General features: G+C 55.9%; 1 protein-coding gene across 6 annotated transcripts in view; it reads right to left on the bottom strand.

Annotated features, from left to right (window-relative positions):
- Positions 1–457: 457 nt before the first annotated feature.
- The window catches only part of JADE2 (jade family PHD finger 2), a 76,462-nt gene continuing 62,313 nt past the window's right edge, over positions 458–14,606 (bottom strand). For all 6 annotated transcript variants that reach the window (XM_040971894.1, XM_040971866.1, XM_040971875.1 and 3 more), the window contains 4 exons: positions 13,825–14,289; positions 7,350–7,467; positions 5,741–5,869; positions 458–4,889 (listed from right to left, as the gene is read on the bottom strand). In XM_040971894.1, the coding sequence (XP_040827828.1) occupies positions 4,075–4,889; positions 5,741–5,869; positions 7,350–7,467; positions 13,825–14,289 (1,527 nt within the window). In that variant the 3' untranslated portion in view covers positions 458–4,074. The remainder of the gene's footprint in view (positions 4,890–5,740; positions 5,870–7,349; positions 7,468–13,824; positions 14,290–14,606) is intronic.

Here is a 14,606-nt window from a genome sequence, read left to right as displayed (position 1 = left end):
AAGTAGATGCTGGATGAGTGAATTAACTAATGGTGCCGCTTCCTCAAAAAAAAAAAAAAAAAAAAAACACGCTCGCTGAATCTGGCCCCAACGCCCCAGCCTCAGACTAGCCTACAGAGGACCAGGAGCTGTTTCTAGACCTGCTTGGCTCAGCACTAACTACTGCATGAGTGCTTCTGTGAATAAGCGAGGAATGAACCAGACATCTTCAGGTTTAGGGGCAGATGCCCTGGGAAGCTGTCCTGCTGTCCCAGGCACATAGCCAGCAAAAGCACTGCCTCTGCCCGGAGGTATGATTTGGATCTTTGAGCTGCAAGGGACAGCCCTGAGAACTGAATGCTGGCCTGCCCTTGAGCAGTTCCCCTGCATGTGGTCTAAAATGTCTACCAAACCTACCCACTGCCACTATCCTTAGGGCCCCAGCACACCCCATGCAATTGAGTCTCATACCAGCCAGCACAGAAAACATTGCTTTATTGATTGCGTTTGCCAACACATGAGGAGTGCAAAGGGCTCCAGGAGACACAGGCCCTGATGGGGTGGAGGTGAGAGGGGCCGGGATCCGGACAGCCCGGTCAGTGAACAGGACAGGATGGGGCTGGGGGCGAGGCAGCAGCGGCAACACAGAATCATGCAGGGCACAGCAGGCGGCAGCCACACACAGGCTGCCAGACATTCTATTGCTCGTTAAGGGTTGCAAACATGGACAATGTACAAAAAGGAGAAATAGGTCTTTGCGGTAATGAAAAATACATTTTTTTCTCTACAAAGGAATCTTCTCTAATACAAGAAAATAAATATTGCAACATAAGCCAAAAATAATTTAAAATTGCTCTTTTCAATATATTTTCAATATTTCTCTTGTATATTAACAAATGGCACATCACTTTCTTTGAAACAGACAGAAGGTGTCTCCTCCTGTGACATTCATATCACCCCCCCACCACCCTTCAAGACCATTGCAGCACAAGGCATGCGACTGAGGGAGAAGGTGGCAGGAAGCGCCTTAAAGAACAACCAAGGTTCCCAGACTCCAGCCCTGGCTCTTTGGCCAATGTGGCCAGATGGGCCAGGGACATGGGGGAAGTGGCCTCCCTGAGGGCCAGGCTATAGGGTTCCAGATCATTCTGCAGGGCGTCAGGAACAGGTAGAGGTTGACCACACCTGGCACAGAGCAAGGCAGTGCCAAGTACTGTTGCTGCTGATTTGTTAGAACTGGACAGTGGAGTCGCTAGGACAATGCCATGTCCTGTGGGATGCACCTGCAGCCATGCATGAACAAGGACACATGCACCCCACACCCCAGTGCCACATCTGGAAACCCAGGCAGCTTCCCCAAGGAAAGAGGCTCTTCCTACACAAATGCTCAGGCTCTGCCCCAGGGCAGCATTCCTATGAGAGGAGTGTTCTTCTTTTGTCTTTCAAAATATACTTATGATGCAGAAAAATACTTTTCCTTGCACATTATCCTTTGTCATGTGATGAGGGAGTTGGAGGTCAGGTAGGGTGACCAGGACTGGTGAGAATGTGGGACAACAGCCAGAATGAGTTACGGAGCAGCTGCTGCCTCCCGGACAGGAGGCAGCCGATGTGTGGGCAGATGCGGTTGGGAGAAAGCTCTGCCATGGTATTGGAGTCGGGCAAGGCCCCCTCTACTGTGTAGACAGGAGGTCAGGAAAGGAGTGAAGGAGCCATGACTAACAGGAGACAGGCAAAGGGGTCAGGGCCAGCGGACTGGCATCCCAGCCTGTTTGAAGCCTGTGGCCTCCCTCGAAGTGGAGGGCTGCCTCGTGAAGTTGGTGTGAGGGCTGGTGTGGTAGTGAAGCAGCCCAGCAACCAGCTTGCCTCCCATACACTTGGGTGCTGAGGGTCCCAGAACCAGCCTCTCTCCAAAATACTCCACTGGAACAATCCCTAGCAGGGTTTGGTTGTTCTTTAGGCCTTTCCTCCCACAACGCCACAGGAAGTTTGCCAGCCAGCAGGGACCAAAGCCCTGGGGTGGGGAGGAGGGCCATTCAAAGGCAGTAAACAGAGACTGGGGTTGGGACGCTGATGCTGACACTGCACTGGTCACTACTACCAAGGCAGGCAGGCAGACTAACTACGTGGTAGCTCATGCCCTCCCGACGCCCACCCATGCCCTTGGTGTCCACCTTGGACTGCACGCGCAGGGTGCGGCGTCTGAACCAAAGTTGTCTTTAGTTGCCTATTTTGCGAAAATCCACATGGAACTGAGTGTCAATGCTGATGCCACTGTCGTACCTTGAGTCAGGGATCAGGCGATGGCCAGGCTTGCCCCTGGACATTATTTGCTCTGTAGACTTGGGTGGATGGGTGGGAACCACAGGGTTGAGACTTTTCCATGCTGGTTGTACTGGCGGGATTGTACCCCCACTGTGAGTTTGAGTCCAGGCCAGCTCCTGGGGAGGGAGAGGGGGGCCCATCCCAGGACCTGAACCCCCATACCCAGGTGCAAGGGAGCGGCAGTGAAGCCTTCTCTTGCCAGGGCTGGGCCCATCCCTGTGGAGGTACACGACGAGCCCATCTCCGTCCTTTGTTGCTCAAGAACTTGATTGGCAAAAAGTCCAAGTGACAAGTTGTCAGGTCCCGGCTGTGCTGTGTTATGGTCAAAATATTCTTTGGCATCCATAGAATGATTCGACTGATTCACTGGACTTTTGCAAAGTTCTTGTTGGAGATTTTCTGGCTTCACCAGTGGCAGAAGTAACCCCGGAGTAATTCATAAAAGAAAAAAAAAACATACAACGTTTTCGAGGAATCCCTTTTGTTGTGTTCCCTGAGCTATCACCCTGGGGCCGCTCCACTAAAACTTTCCACAGCCATTACCTGGGACCTACAGGGGTGAGGGGAGGAGGAGGTAGGGCAGTAGTGGTGGGGAACAGGGCACAGGTAAGAGACGGGATTAAGGCTCAGGAGAATGGAGGAACAGGGGGATGTCCCCAGACTTCAGCCAGCACCAAGGAAGGCTGGCAGCGGCCTGCCCTGGGCCCCGGGATCCCACTGCTTGTTGGAAGCAGGGGTTTCCTAGAGGAAACCAAGGAAGAAGCTCATCTCTTAGCAGGACTAGGAAACTCGAAAAGGCAAATGGTCTGGTCTGGTCAACTCTGTCTGGGAGTGACCAGACTTTGGCCAGGACTGGCCCCAAAGGAAAGGAAGGAAGCGGGAGTCCCCCCCGAGTGGTTCTCTGCAAGGGGCTGGTCTGAGTCCCCCACCCTGGCTGGGCACTGGCCCTTCCCAGCAGCCACCTGCACAACTGGCTGCTGCATGGGAGTCCCCTGAGTAAACAGCACAGCTCCAGGACTGGAGGAGCCCCACCTCCCCAGAGCTGCTGGGCCCGGCGCTGGCAGGGGCAGGGCGGTGAGGAGGGGTTACAGGGTTGGGGAGTAGGCCTCCGATGCTGTGGGCTGGTCAGGAGCAGCTGCTGGGTGCCCAGGAGCCAGCAGGCCCCAGCAACCCATCAGTGCTTTCTCAGATAGACTCGTTGTGCTTGTGACAGTGAGCAGTCTCTGGCTGGGGGTCACCTAGTGAACTGTCTTGGGGATCAGTGGAGTGCAGCAGGACCCCCGCCCCCTCCAAAGAAAAAAACAACTCCCCCCAAAAAAAACAAACAGAAAAAAAGAAATGAGCCCCAGTGAGACCCCGGGACAAGGTGGGTAGGCCCTGGGCTGGCCTGTCTTCTGTGAAATAATGCCCAAACGACAGTGCGAGTTACCCAGCGGCCTCGGGCCAGGGGCCTGAGTGCCACTTTTTACCACCTCTGGTTAAGCCAAGGCCCAGCAATGCAGCGAGGGCCAGGCAAGGGTGGTGCACAAGTCCTGGCCCAGTGCAGGTGGCTGGAATGCAGGAAGGACTCCTGACGTCCTAGGCCAGTGTGGAGGAAAAACGACAGTGTGGAATCCAAAATGTGCCCAACATCCAGAAGGAACCCACAGAGGACTGGTAGCTCGAGGCTCAGGATGGGGGCCCTCAGCAGAGATCAGAAATGGCAGTTGTAACTGGGCTGAGGCCATGGGGTGGGGAAGGGACGGGCCAGGGCATGGCCAGGGGTGAGTTTTAGGAGGCCAGGACTCCCATGCGGACCACCTCCTCGGCCCCTGCCTCCCGGGGACCCTGCTGCACCCCAGCGTCATCAGCTTCGACATCCGAGTCACTCAGCTCCCCATCTGAGAAGTAGCCATCAGTCTCGGTGTCAAAGTGTAGGCTGACCTTGGGCCGTTCGGCCAAGGTGGAGGGCGGTCCTGTCCCAGTGTCAGGCCTGGTGCCTGAGGACCGTCGGGTTCCCTTGCTCTCACGGGACGGCCTCAGCCGTCCTGGGGGCTTAGGATTCGCCACAGGGCCAGGCACTTGGACATTCAAGTCAGCAGCTGTTGGGGCTGCCTCGTCTGGGGTCTCGGGGTCCAGCAGTGGGGGGTTTTCAGGGACTTTTGGGAGGGGACAGTCCCTGGTGGCAGGGCTGGATGGCAGGTGGGAAGACGTCCGCCGCGGTGGCTTCCGGGCAGGTGGCTCCTGCCCACCCTTGATGCTGCCCACATCCTGGGCCCAGGGCTTCTTAGGGGGCCTGTCTGGGGCCGTCCGTGAGCCGGGCGTGTCCTGGGGTGGTGGGGGTTTCTTCTTAGCAGGCAGGCGGGTGCGGCCACGGGCCTTTCTGGCGGGGTCACCAGGCCGCAGTGAGGGGTCACGCATGAAGCTCAGCAGGGTCTCTTCGTCTTGCAGCAGCTCTTCCGACAGCAGCCCCGGGGCAGGGTCTTCGTGATGCCCATTGTTGAGTGACCACTCGCTCATAGCCATGTTTTCAGCTGTGATCTGCACTGACTGTGCCAGCCAGCTGTTGAAGAAGGTGCCGTCGATGGGGAATGAAGTGGACAGGCCTGGTGAGGGAGAGGAGGCAGGTGAGACAATAGAAGGGGTGTGCCCAGCCCTCCTTTGGGGGGAGAGGGAGGGGAGCCTTCCCGGCTCAAATATACATAAATTTCCCACATTCCTTCTGGGCCACATTCAAGCAAGACATCTTGTCCATTCCCCTCTTCTCCTCTAAAGACATCCTGCCCCCTGGACCGGCACCAGCACCAGCGTTTGGAGTGGCTACAAAGTCAGGATGTGGGCCCCTCAATCCTGTATCATGCAGACCCTTGAGATGGCAAGGACAGGACACTACACCCATCAGAGAAGGCCTGTGAGGGTAGGGATGGTGGGGATGGGAAAAGGGAAGTGGAGAACACCTTCAGGCCACCAGAGGGCGCTGGGAGGTCATGAGCACTTCTTGCCAGGGTACCAGGGCAAAGAGCTTGGATATGGAAGAGAGGTCACAAAGTAGACGCAAGGTGCAAGGTGGCAGGTAGCCTCACAAATGTCAGTGTTGCTGAGACTGGGCCTCCCTCACAGACACACAAACTGTCACTTCCTTGATACTGGGGATGAGGCCTAGACAGGAACCCCACTCTGCTCTCATAGGCTGTGTGTGATATCCTGGGAGGCGAAGACCCAAATGAGGGCCTGTCCTTCAGGGACACAGGGAAAACAGAGGTGAGCCCGCTGTGTCTCCCAGGGTTAATTCCAGGCTGGGGTTGAAGGATGGGTCCTTATGGAAGGATTCTGGGCAGGTAATGTGGGACTGACTGGGCTAGGCCTCCTCCAGGTACTACCCAGAGAAGGGGCAGGGTGTGAGTGTGGAAGGGGTGAGCACCTGGCCAGGACCCAACATGGGATGATGGTCACTCACCCAGCTGCCCTAGGACGGAGTCAGGCCCCGCCTTCACTTTCTCCTTCTTCTCGGGGCTGCTTTTGGGAGCCTCACGACTGTTCCTCTTGCACTCACTCTTCTTGCCCTTAGCTCTCTTCCCAGACCGTTCTAGAGGATGACAGGAGGGAGATGGTGACCCGAGCAGACACAGGACCTTCATTACCGCATGGCTGCCCAAGCGCCCTTCACCACCCAGAGTTCACCCTTCTTGGCACAGAAGGTCACAGCCAGGGGCGGGGACAGCTGCTCACTGCTGCTCCTGGGGTGGGCACAGGGGCAGGAGGGAGGATTGTCAGAGCACCTGGACCATGTGGTCTGGCTGCAGCAGCCCTGGGCCTTAGGAGAGTGTGGACAGGGCAGGCCTTAAGTACCAGGCCAGGGGGCTGGGTACTGAGGGGCAAAGAGTACTGCTGAGGGTGGGATGCCTAGTGGGCATTCCTGACACCACTGTCAACGGAATACTGGGAGCCAGTGTTTGGCCTGCATGTCCGGCTTGCCAACAAGGTTAAGCAGAGGAAGGCACCTCACGTGCAGCTTCTGGGCTAGCCAGAGGAAGGCGTCCTGAACAAGGCTGAGGGGCATTGCCCTGTTCCACCCTTGGGACAGATCCCCAGGTCCTCTGGAGGGAGGCTCCCTGCTGCCCTCAAGAGGGCCTGCACTCCTTCCCAGGCCACAGCCAGTGCCCTCTGCCTCACCTGAGGCATCACAGCCTCCCTGTGCCCAGCAGTGGTATACCAGCTGCAAGTGTCTCTACCATGCCATTGCTTGACCTCTGGGCTGTTCCAAATCTGCTGTGTGATTGGCTTGTCCTTCACTTAGCTTGTCCCTGGTCACATGGTTCCAGGAAGCCTGAAATGCTTCAGTCTGGGTACAGGGTGAGCTCCTCCTGGCTGTGACCTGCCCTGACCCAGTACCCGTACTTGGCTGTACCAGGTCCTCAGTCACGGACTCCAGCAGTGGCCCTGCTGCTCTCTTCCCACAGCTCCAAGCCAGGCCCAGCCTGACCCAGAGCTGATGAAGCAATGGCAGGCCTGCTAGCTACATGACAACTCAACATCAGGGCTTTCTCCCCAGCACACAGTGGGAAGGGCCTGTGAATGGCTAAGATCAGCATCAGTGACTTTGGCCTACAGGTTACGGGTCTGCTAAACGCACATGATGGTGAGAGGAGAGCAGAACCTGTGGCTGATGTAGTCAGTAGCATTGTACAGAAGGAGCACGAGGCCACGTCCCAGCCCTGGGGCAGCTCCTGTGAGGCTGTGTTGTGGGCATACCTTGCCAGTTCCTGGCCCTTCCTGCTTCAGCCCCAGCTGAGCCACCGAGATGTGGGGCCTGGAATGCCCCTGTTCATGAGCCACAGCTCCAGAATTGCTGGGACTGGGCAAACTAGGAAGCTCCCTGCAGGAAGGTCTGAGGACCACAGTGCCCACCTTCGTCACAGCCCCCTCAGGACCTCCTACCTGGGTGCTAGAGAGAACAGGCAGGAAGCAGTGGCCCCTGGGACCCTGAAACACTCCCTCCCTCACTGCTCCAGGGAGCTAGGCCTAGGCTACCATGCACACGGTAGCAGATAAGGGAGGGCGCCTACCTTGACACAGATCTTGTTCAACAAGCCTCATCTGCAGGTGGAATATCTGCTCCTGAAGCTTGCAGAGGGCATGCTTCGTCCTCTCGCGCCGTGTCACCATGTAGCACAGGTTTCTGACCTGAGGACACAAGAGAGATGTTCTCCGCTTTACTCATGGACAGTCGCTTGTGGAGGTTGCAACCAGGATAGAGGCTGCTGCTGCTGCCCCCTGTGCTGCCTACAGCATCCGGGAACCGGCTCCCAGGCCCTGGGAACAGCCTTAGCCCGGGACCACATGCTTCTGATCCAATCATAGCCAGGTCAGCCATACTGCCCCTAAGGTCCCTCCCACACAGCTTCTTTCCTTTAAGTCCGTGATAGCCCAAGGCTCATCCGCATCTGGCCAGGCCTTCAAGGTCATCTTGTGTTTCTTGTCCAGTCTTTCTTCACACACGGGCACCACAGACAACACCTGTCCCATGACACACACGGTGCTGGGACATGGAGCCGGACCGCACTCTCACATGGGGGCTTTGCAGATGTGGGCGCTCCTGACCCACTTGAGCCAGCCTGCCTCTGACCCAGGTCTGCCTGCTGCACTGGGACCTGAGCCAGATTCACAGAGCTTTGGCCAAGGCTCCCACATCCACGTAGCTTTTGTGGAACAACTCCATAGCACCAAGGCCAGAGGCCTCCAGGACCACCACTCTCACCTGCTCCGCCAGGCCAGCTTGAGAACAGTCTCCCCTTGCTAGGTCCTGTACTCAGAAGCATCTAAGGCTGGGCCAGACTGTTGCCTGCACATCTGACACCTCCCCCTGAGGAACCGTCGCTCAGCCACAGCTCTCAGGGTGGGTCAAGATCAGGACCCCAGCCTGGGACACTTCATTTAATGTAGTCTCTGCAGCTCAGGAAAGAGCCTTCAGCAGCAGACAGCCAGCCCAAAGCTGACCATCCTGAACCTGAGACCCACCACAGTCTGTCCAGCTGAGGTACTGCTGTCGCATTTTGGGGTCCATCCTGAAGGCTGAGTTCAGTCCCCTGTCCTTAAGCTGCCTGAGTAGTGATATCTGGTTGCAGACTGTCTGTGCACACGACCACGGCTTATTTCTCCTGGCCCACTGGAAGCTGTGGCCAGGCCTACAACAGGCCTGAGCCTGCTCTCTTGCTTCCCGAGCCTGGCAGATGTGAACCAACAGAAGAGAGCTTTATTCATCCAATTAATCCATTAAAGTGTTCTCTCTGGGAGTGGGCAGAGCCCTCAAGTACACATTTCACATGGTACCAATATCTGGGCCTCCAGAGTGAGGCTCAAAAATGTACCACTGGGCCCAGCGCAGTGGCCTAGCAGCTAAGGTCTTCGCCTTAAACACACCGGGATCCCATACGGTCGCCAGTTCTAATGCCGGCAGCTTCACTTCCCATCCAGCTCCCTGCTTGTTGCCTGGGAAGGAAGCCGAGGACGGCCCAATGCCTTGGGACCCTGCACCCACATTGGAGACCCGGAGGAGGCTCTGGCTTCTGGTTTTGGATCAGCTCAGCTCCGGGCTATTGCGGTCACTTGGGGAGTGAATCATTGGATGGAAGATTTTCGTGTCTGTCTCTTCCTCTCTGTATATCTGACTTTGCAGTCAAAATAAATGAATCTTTAAAAAAAAAACATCAAATAGTAAGAACATTAGGACCCCAGCAGTGTCTTCTTTCCTACTCCATTGGACGTCTCGTTATATTTGCTTTAGATGACATACTGGTAAACACAAGTAAGATCGTTAATGTGCAAGTTGAGTTGGTTACTTCTTGGGTGGCCCACACCCCATATGGGAGTAGCCGGGCTGAGTTCTGTCTGCTCTACTTCTGATCCTACTCCCTGCCAAAGTGCCTGGGAAGGATGGTGGCCCCAAGGCTTGGGTCCCTCGCTTCCCAGTGCTGGCTGATGCAGCTGTGAACCAGCAGATGGAATATCTGTCTCTCCGTGTCCTTCTGCCTTTCAAATAAACAGGCAACTAGAACTTCCTCCTGTGTGAATCCAACACTCTTGGCTGATATGAGGCCCACACTTTGATCCCTCAATCCCTCATTTTCTAGAATCGTCAACTGCTTGCTTCTCAGAGGGACTCAGGCTCCATTTTACCAAATACTGCACTATCCAGTTCTCTCACCACAATGGCGTTCAGGGCCAAAGTGCTGCTCTTATTTTAGATGTTCACACAGCCTCCTCACACTGTCAGGTTTTGTCTTGTTTTTTAATTGAAGGAAAAAATAGTGTCATTAAAAAAAATTAAACAGTACAAAAATGAATCAAGCAGAAAAGTCCCCAGTAACTAGGGCAGCGATTGGTAGCGCAGGTTTTCCGGTTTGATTAAGTTGTTTTGGTAGCAATAGGTTCTGCAGACAGAGCCCAGATGTGGGGCTTGTGCAGCTAGAATGGACTTGCTGGGATCCTTATAGAGGCGGGGCAGGGGAAGGTGGTGGGGGCAGCAGGCAGGAGACGCCTGGAGTGCATGTGCAGATCCAGAGCTTTTGCTGCAGTCAGATCCCAACTCAGGTGGAGGCTGGGAATGGGGTGCTTCAAGGTGGAGCCTGGGGCCTCCTCAACCTCTGAGAGAGACCTGGCGGTATGGCCAATGGGGCTAGAGAGTGTCTTAAGAGGGCCCAGACATTGTGAGGGCCTAGTTGGAGCATCTGTAACTGATGGATCTTACCATGGGGGTGCTCAGAGCCTGGGTGCTGCAGCTGGAGAGGCGGAGCTGCTAGGTGCCCAGCTGCACAGATGAGATGTGACAGAGGTGGCAGGAGCCTGACCCAGATGGAAATCAAGGCAGTAGAACCATGTGGGCCGCCAGGCAGGAAGGTCCTGGGGTGAAGGTGTGGGAGCTGGGAGGGAGGGCTGCTCCCAAGGGAAAAGGGGAGGCTGAGCTGACTCTAATGGAAGGGGAAAGGGACCTGTATGGTGGCCCAGGCAGAGACTCCCTTGGCCCGGGCCACAGGGAGGGTGAAGAAGGGAGATGGCATCCAGAGGGCTCCAATGTGGGAAAGCACGTGGGTGTCAGGTGCCTGTGAGTAGGCTGCAGCCCTGAGGAGGAGGGCAGGCCAGGGGAAGTCCCATATGGGAACCTCACTGCGTCATGCCCAGGCTGGCTGGCAGGTGCCCGCAGACTCACTTGTTCATTGTCCAGTATCTCCTGGTGTAGGGCGTGGCTTTGGCTATGAGCTGTGCAGTGACAAGGACTGTGGAACATGGGGTTGTAAGGACAAGGTGGGCTTGGGCGGGGGCCCATAGGTCTCACTGTGGACATCTAGGTCAGAGTCAACAGTGAGTGATGAAGTGACAACTTGGCGGGTAGCCAGTATCTGAGGAGGGCAGGGCCTATTTCCCACTGACCCTCTTTCCCCAGGCAGAGGGAGCAACAGCCTTGGGGAGTCCCCAGCAGTCCCCCGGGGTGCCAAAGATCTGCCTGTACTGTATCAGTGCACCCTCAGGCCAGGCCAGACTCCTGGATGAAGCCCTAGTGAGGAGATGTGGACCGCAGCACAGGCATCTCCCTGCACAGCAGCCTGTGGGAAGGCATGGTTGCTAGGGGATGCGGCCGGCATTTGGCTGTCAGTGCTGCAATGTTTCTGTCAGCTGGGAATAACTCTGGGAGGCCACAGGGGCCTACAGCTGAACTTTAGGAAAGCCTCTCTTCTAGACTGACTGTAAATTGGATTTCTCACTGGGAGCGGCATGGGCCCCTTGCCCAGTGGCCATAGGCAAATCCATCAGGGAGGAGCCCTGATCCCTGGGCCCCACTTCTTCCAAGAGGCCAACTGTCTGAGAGTCCAGAGTGAGGCCAAACCTAACAGCCCCCAAAAAACTGCATGGGGCCAGCTCTGCCCCCGGGTTCAGACTCCCATTTTCCAGATGCCAAACCCAAAGTTCAGAGAAATGGAAAGAGAAGCAGAGGCGGTATGCAGTAGGCCAGGCTGGAAGCGGACACAGACCCAGCCCACCCAGTGCCGGGATCCCAAGCCCTTCCCTGCCTCCCAGCTGGAACTGAGCCTGAGCTGGCTCAGCGCCTGGCCACAGGCTGGATCCTCCTGGCTGCTGGCTGGGTGCCACAGGCAGGGCTGGCTACCCCCACTGTAGGGCTCTGCAAAAACCATCCTTCGCAGCAGCTGAAGGGTACTCTAGTCAGCAACCTGTGGCTATGGCACCCACACCCGGCTCCCCTCCATCTGACACTCAACCCTGCCTGGACCCTTCTCACCCTGTGCAGTGGCCCCCTCAACGTCAGCCCATTTCCTTTTCCTGACATGTGTGTGTGAGGGGGATATCCAGGCCACCTGGACTTGGAGGACTCTGTACCCCACTCCTCCAGAGAGCTCCATCACCTGGGCACCCACGCTCAGTCCTCAGCCCCACCTATGCTCCAATCGTGGGGTCAGGAGGTTGCAGGACAGTCCAGAGAGCACCTCTGCACTTTGGATCAGGAAATAGGCAGCCATCTCTTCTCCTGACCAGTCCCCCGCCGCCCGCCAGCACCAATCCAGGACCGAGTCCAAGCTCAAGCCCCAGGAAATGAGTTTCTGTAAGGCTTCCTGTGACGTCAGCTCTCCTCATCTCCTGGGCAGAACTGGGAGGGCCTGCTTCCAGGCCCTTTGTCCAGGCTTTCTATCACCAGAACAGCCTAGCCCGGTCACTTTATAGGGCAGACTGGTACAGACTTGATGGCACTGGTGGAACCAGCAGGAATACAGTGTTAGGAGGACGGGCAATGTTGGGCTGAAAGGTGGCTTAAGTTGCCACCTGCCATGCCGGCATCCCAGTGTGAGCCCCAATTCCGGTCCTCAGTGCTCCATTTCCGATCCAGCTTCCTGCTAGTGCACCTGGGAAAACTGCGGAAGAGGATTCCCCAAGTACTTGAGTCCCTGTCACATCCGTGGGCAAACAGGATGAAGCTGTGACCATTTGGGAGGGAAAGAACCAATAGACATAAGATCTCGTTTGTTCTGTCACTCTGCCTTTTAAGTAAAATAAATCTTTAAAAAAAAAAAAAAAGAGGGTCCAGCTCAGCAGCCTAGTGACTAAACCATTGCCTTGCACCACTGGGATCCCGTGTGGGTGCAGGTTTGTATCCCAGCTGCTCACTTCCCATCCAACTCCCTGCTTGTGGCCTGGGAACGCAGTAGAGGATAGCACAAAGTCTTGGGACCCTGCACATGCGTGGGAGACCCGGAAGAAGCGCCAGGCTCCTGGCTTCGGATCAACTTCACTCTGGCCATTACAACCATTTGGGGAATGAACCAGTCGATGGAAGATCTTTCTTTCTGTATCTCCTTCTCTGTGTATATCTGCCTTTGCAAAAATTAATAAATTAAATAAATAAATGAACAAAAAAGGATTAAAAAACCAATCAGGGGCTTGCACTGCCGACCCTTGGAGTTTGGGACAACTCTGGCAGCTGCTTCGGTCTGACAAGGGCTCTCACGCACCTGCCATGTGACTGGAAGCTGGGCCTCCTAGGATGAGGTGGTGTGCCTTCTGCCCTGGCTACACAGCCAGCAATGCCAATTTTGCTCACTCCCTCCTTTCCCTTTGACACAGTAGCAGGGAGTAGGATTCCAGCCAACAGGGTCTGCTCCTCCTCACCCAGACCCCAGGGCAGAGGAGTTGGGTGAAGGAGCAAGGGGATACTGGATTGTTACCTGCTATACAGTACAGTACCTGCTCAGATGGCCCAATAGATTTACAACAGATCAGCAACAGCCTCTGGTCACACAAAAACCCTCAAGTGCTGCTGCCCAGGGCCTGGGGACAAGTTGAGCTCAAGAATGCCTGTGGAGGACACCTGATAGGACTCCACAGGCTCTGTAACTCTGGGACTCATTAGAGATTCAAGAGCTAAGCAGTTCCCCTGCAACAGACCCAGGGGCCCCAGGACCTCTCACTCAACCCTTAAGATTCCCCCATATTTCAAGTCCCACCTCTAACCTGCCTCCAGCAAGTAGCTGGGCGGGGGGCAGTTCTGAGAAAACTAATCATGTACTTCCAGAATGAAATTCCAGAAGTTCCAGCTGCACTTTGGTCCACCAAGGCACATGGAATCCCAGGCCACAAGCTCAGCTCTGGAAACCCATGCTTACACTGCTAGATAACAGCCCACGAGCTGGGCAGGAGGCGCAGATATCCACTTGTGTTGGCTCATACATGCCTGCCTGGCTGGTGGAGCCCCCAACTTTTTATGATCTTGGATTTACACCAGCAGCTCAACCAGGACTGGGCAGGATGCAGAGGCCGGACCAAAGGCCTGAGGCTCAAGTCTTTGCCCCAGGCAGGTTCACTAACCCTCACCAGGCCGGCAAGAGTGCAGGGACAAGAAGTTGTAAAGTAAAGAGCTAGATCCTTCTTAGTTACATTAAGTATTGGTCAGCCTGCCATGTCTGGGACCCAGGACCCTTGGCTAGCTCAAGAGCTCGGTGTTGAGTCGGGTGTACAGGCAGGCAGCAGGGTACTCACCCTCTCCAGGTCCTGCCGCAGGTGCATGAAGAGTTTCAGGCGGCGGTACAGGACGTCCTGCTCCTGCTGGGCCAGGTTATCCACTTCATCGGTCTTGGGGGTCAGCAAGGGCTGGTTGCCATTGGCTTTCCTCTTGAGCTTCCAGTACTGGTAGATAAAGTCCACCAGCGCCTCTGGTAGGTCCAGTCGCTCGGCCACCTCAGCTGGGTCCACCAGCTCATAGAAGTCCTCCTCTAACTGCTGTAGCCGTTGCTTACGCAGTGTCACCTTCTCCAGGTCCTCGCCAGACTGGCTGATCTCCGCAGGCTCAGTTGGGGGCTCACCCCGTGAGCCACCATCACTGTGCTCCTGGCAGAACGACTTGAACTTGACCTCGTCATTGTCTGCTAATATAGTCCGCATTTCCAGGCCATGATCAAAGGCGCATGTGACATGGAACGCTGTGACACAGGAAGGCATGGAGCACTGGAGGGAAAGGCAGGGCAGTGTCAGGCATGAGCAGGCCCTAGTGGGAGGAGAGGACGTGGGGCCTCCTTTGGGCTCCACCTAGAACACAGAATGCCGGGGACACCCCAAATCAAAAGGACTCCTAGCATCCTACGCAGATGGGATGGAGCAGCTAGTGAGCTAAAGGAGCCAGCAATCACAGAAGATTGGGCAAGCCCCATAGGGATAGGTGGCAGCTTTATATGGGCAGAATGACTGGCACCAAAGGTATAAGAAAAGGCAGATACTGGGTCACCACTTCCTGTACTTCTACCATGCTAAGGTGGGTACATTTC

This window comes from Ochotona curzoniae, unplaced genomic scaffold (assembly GCF_017591425.1).
Source record: "Ochotona curzoniae isolate NIBS_2020 unplaced genomic scaffold, NIBS_Ocur_1.0 contig_1, whole genome shotgun sequence".
In the NCBI taxonomy this organism is placed as follows: Eukaryota; Metazoa; Chordata; class Mammalia; order Lagomorpha; family Ochotonidae; genus Ochotona; species Ochotona curzoniae.
Note: the sequence above shows the minus strand (reverse complement) of the source record. Positions and strands in the feature narration are given on the sequence as shown.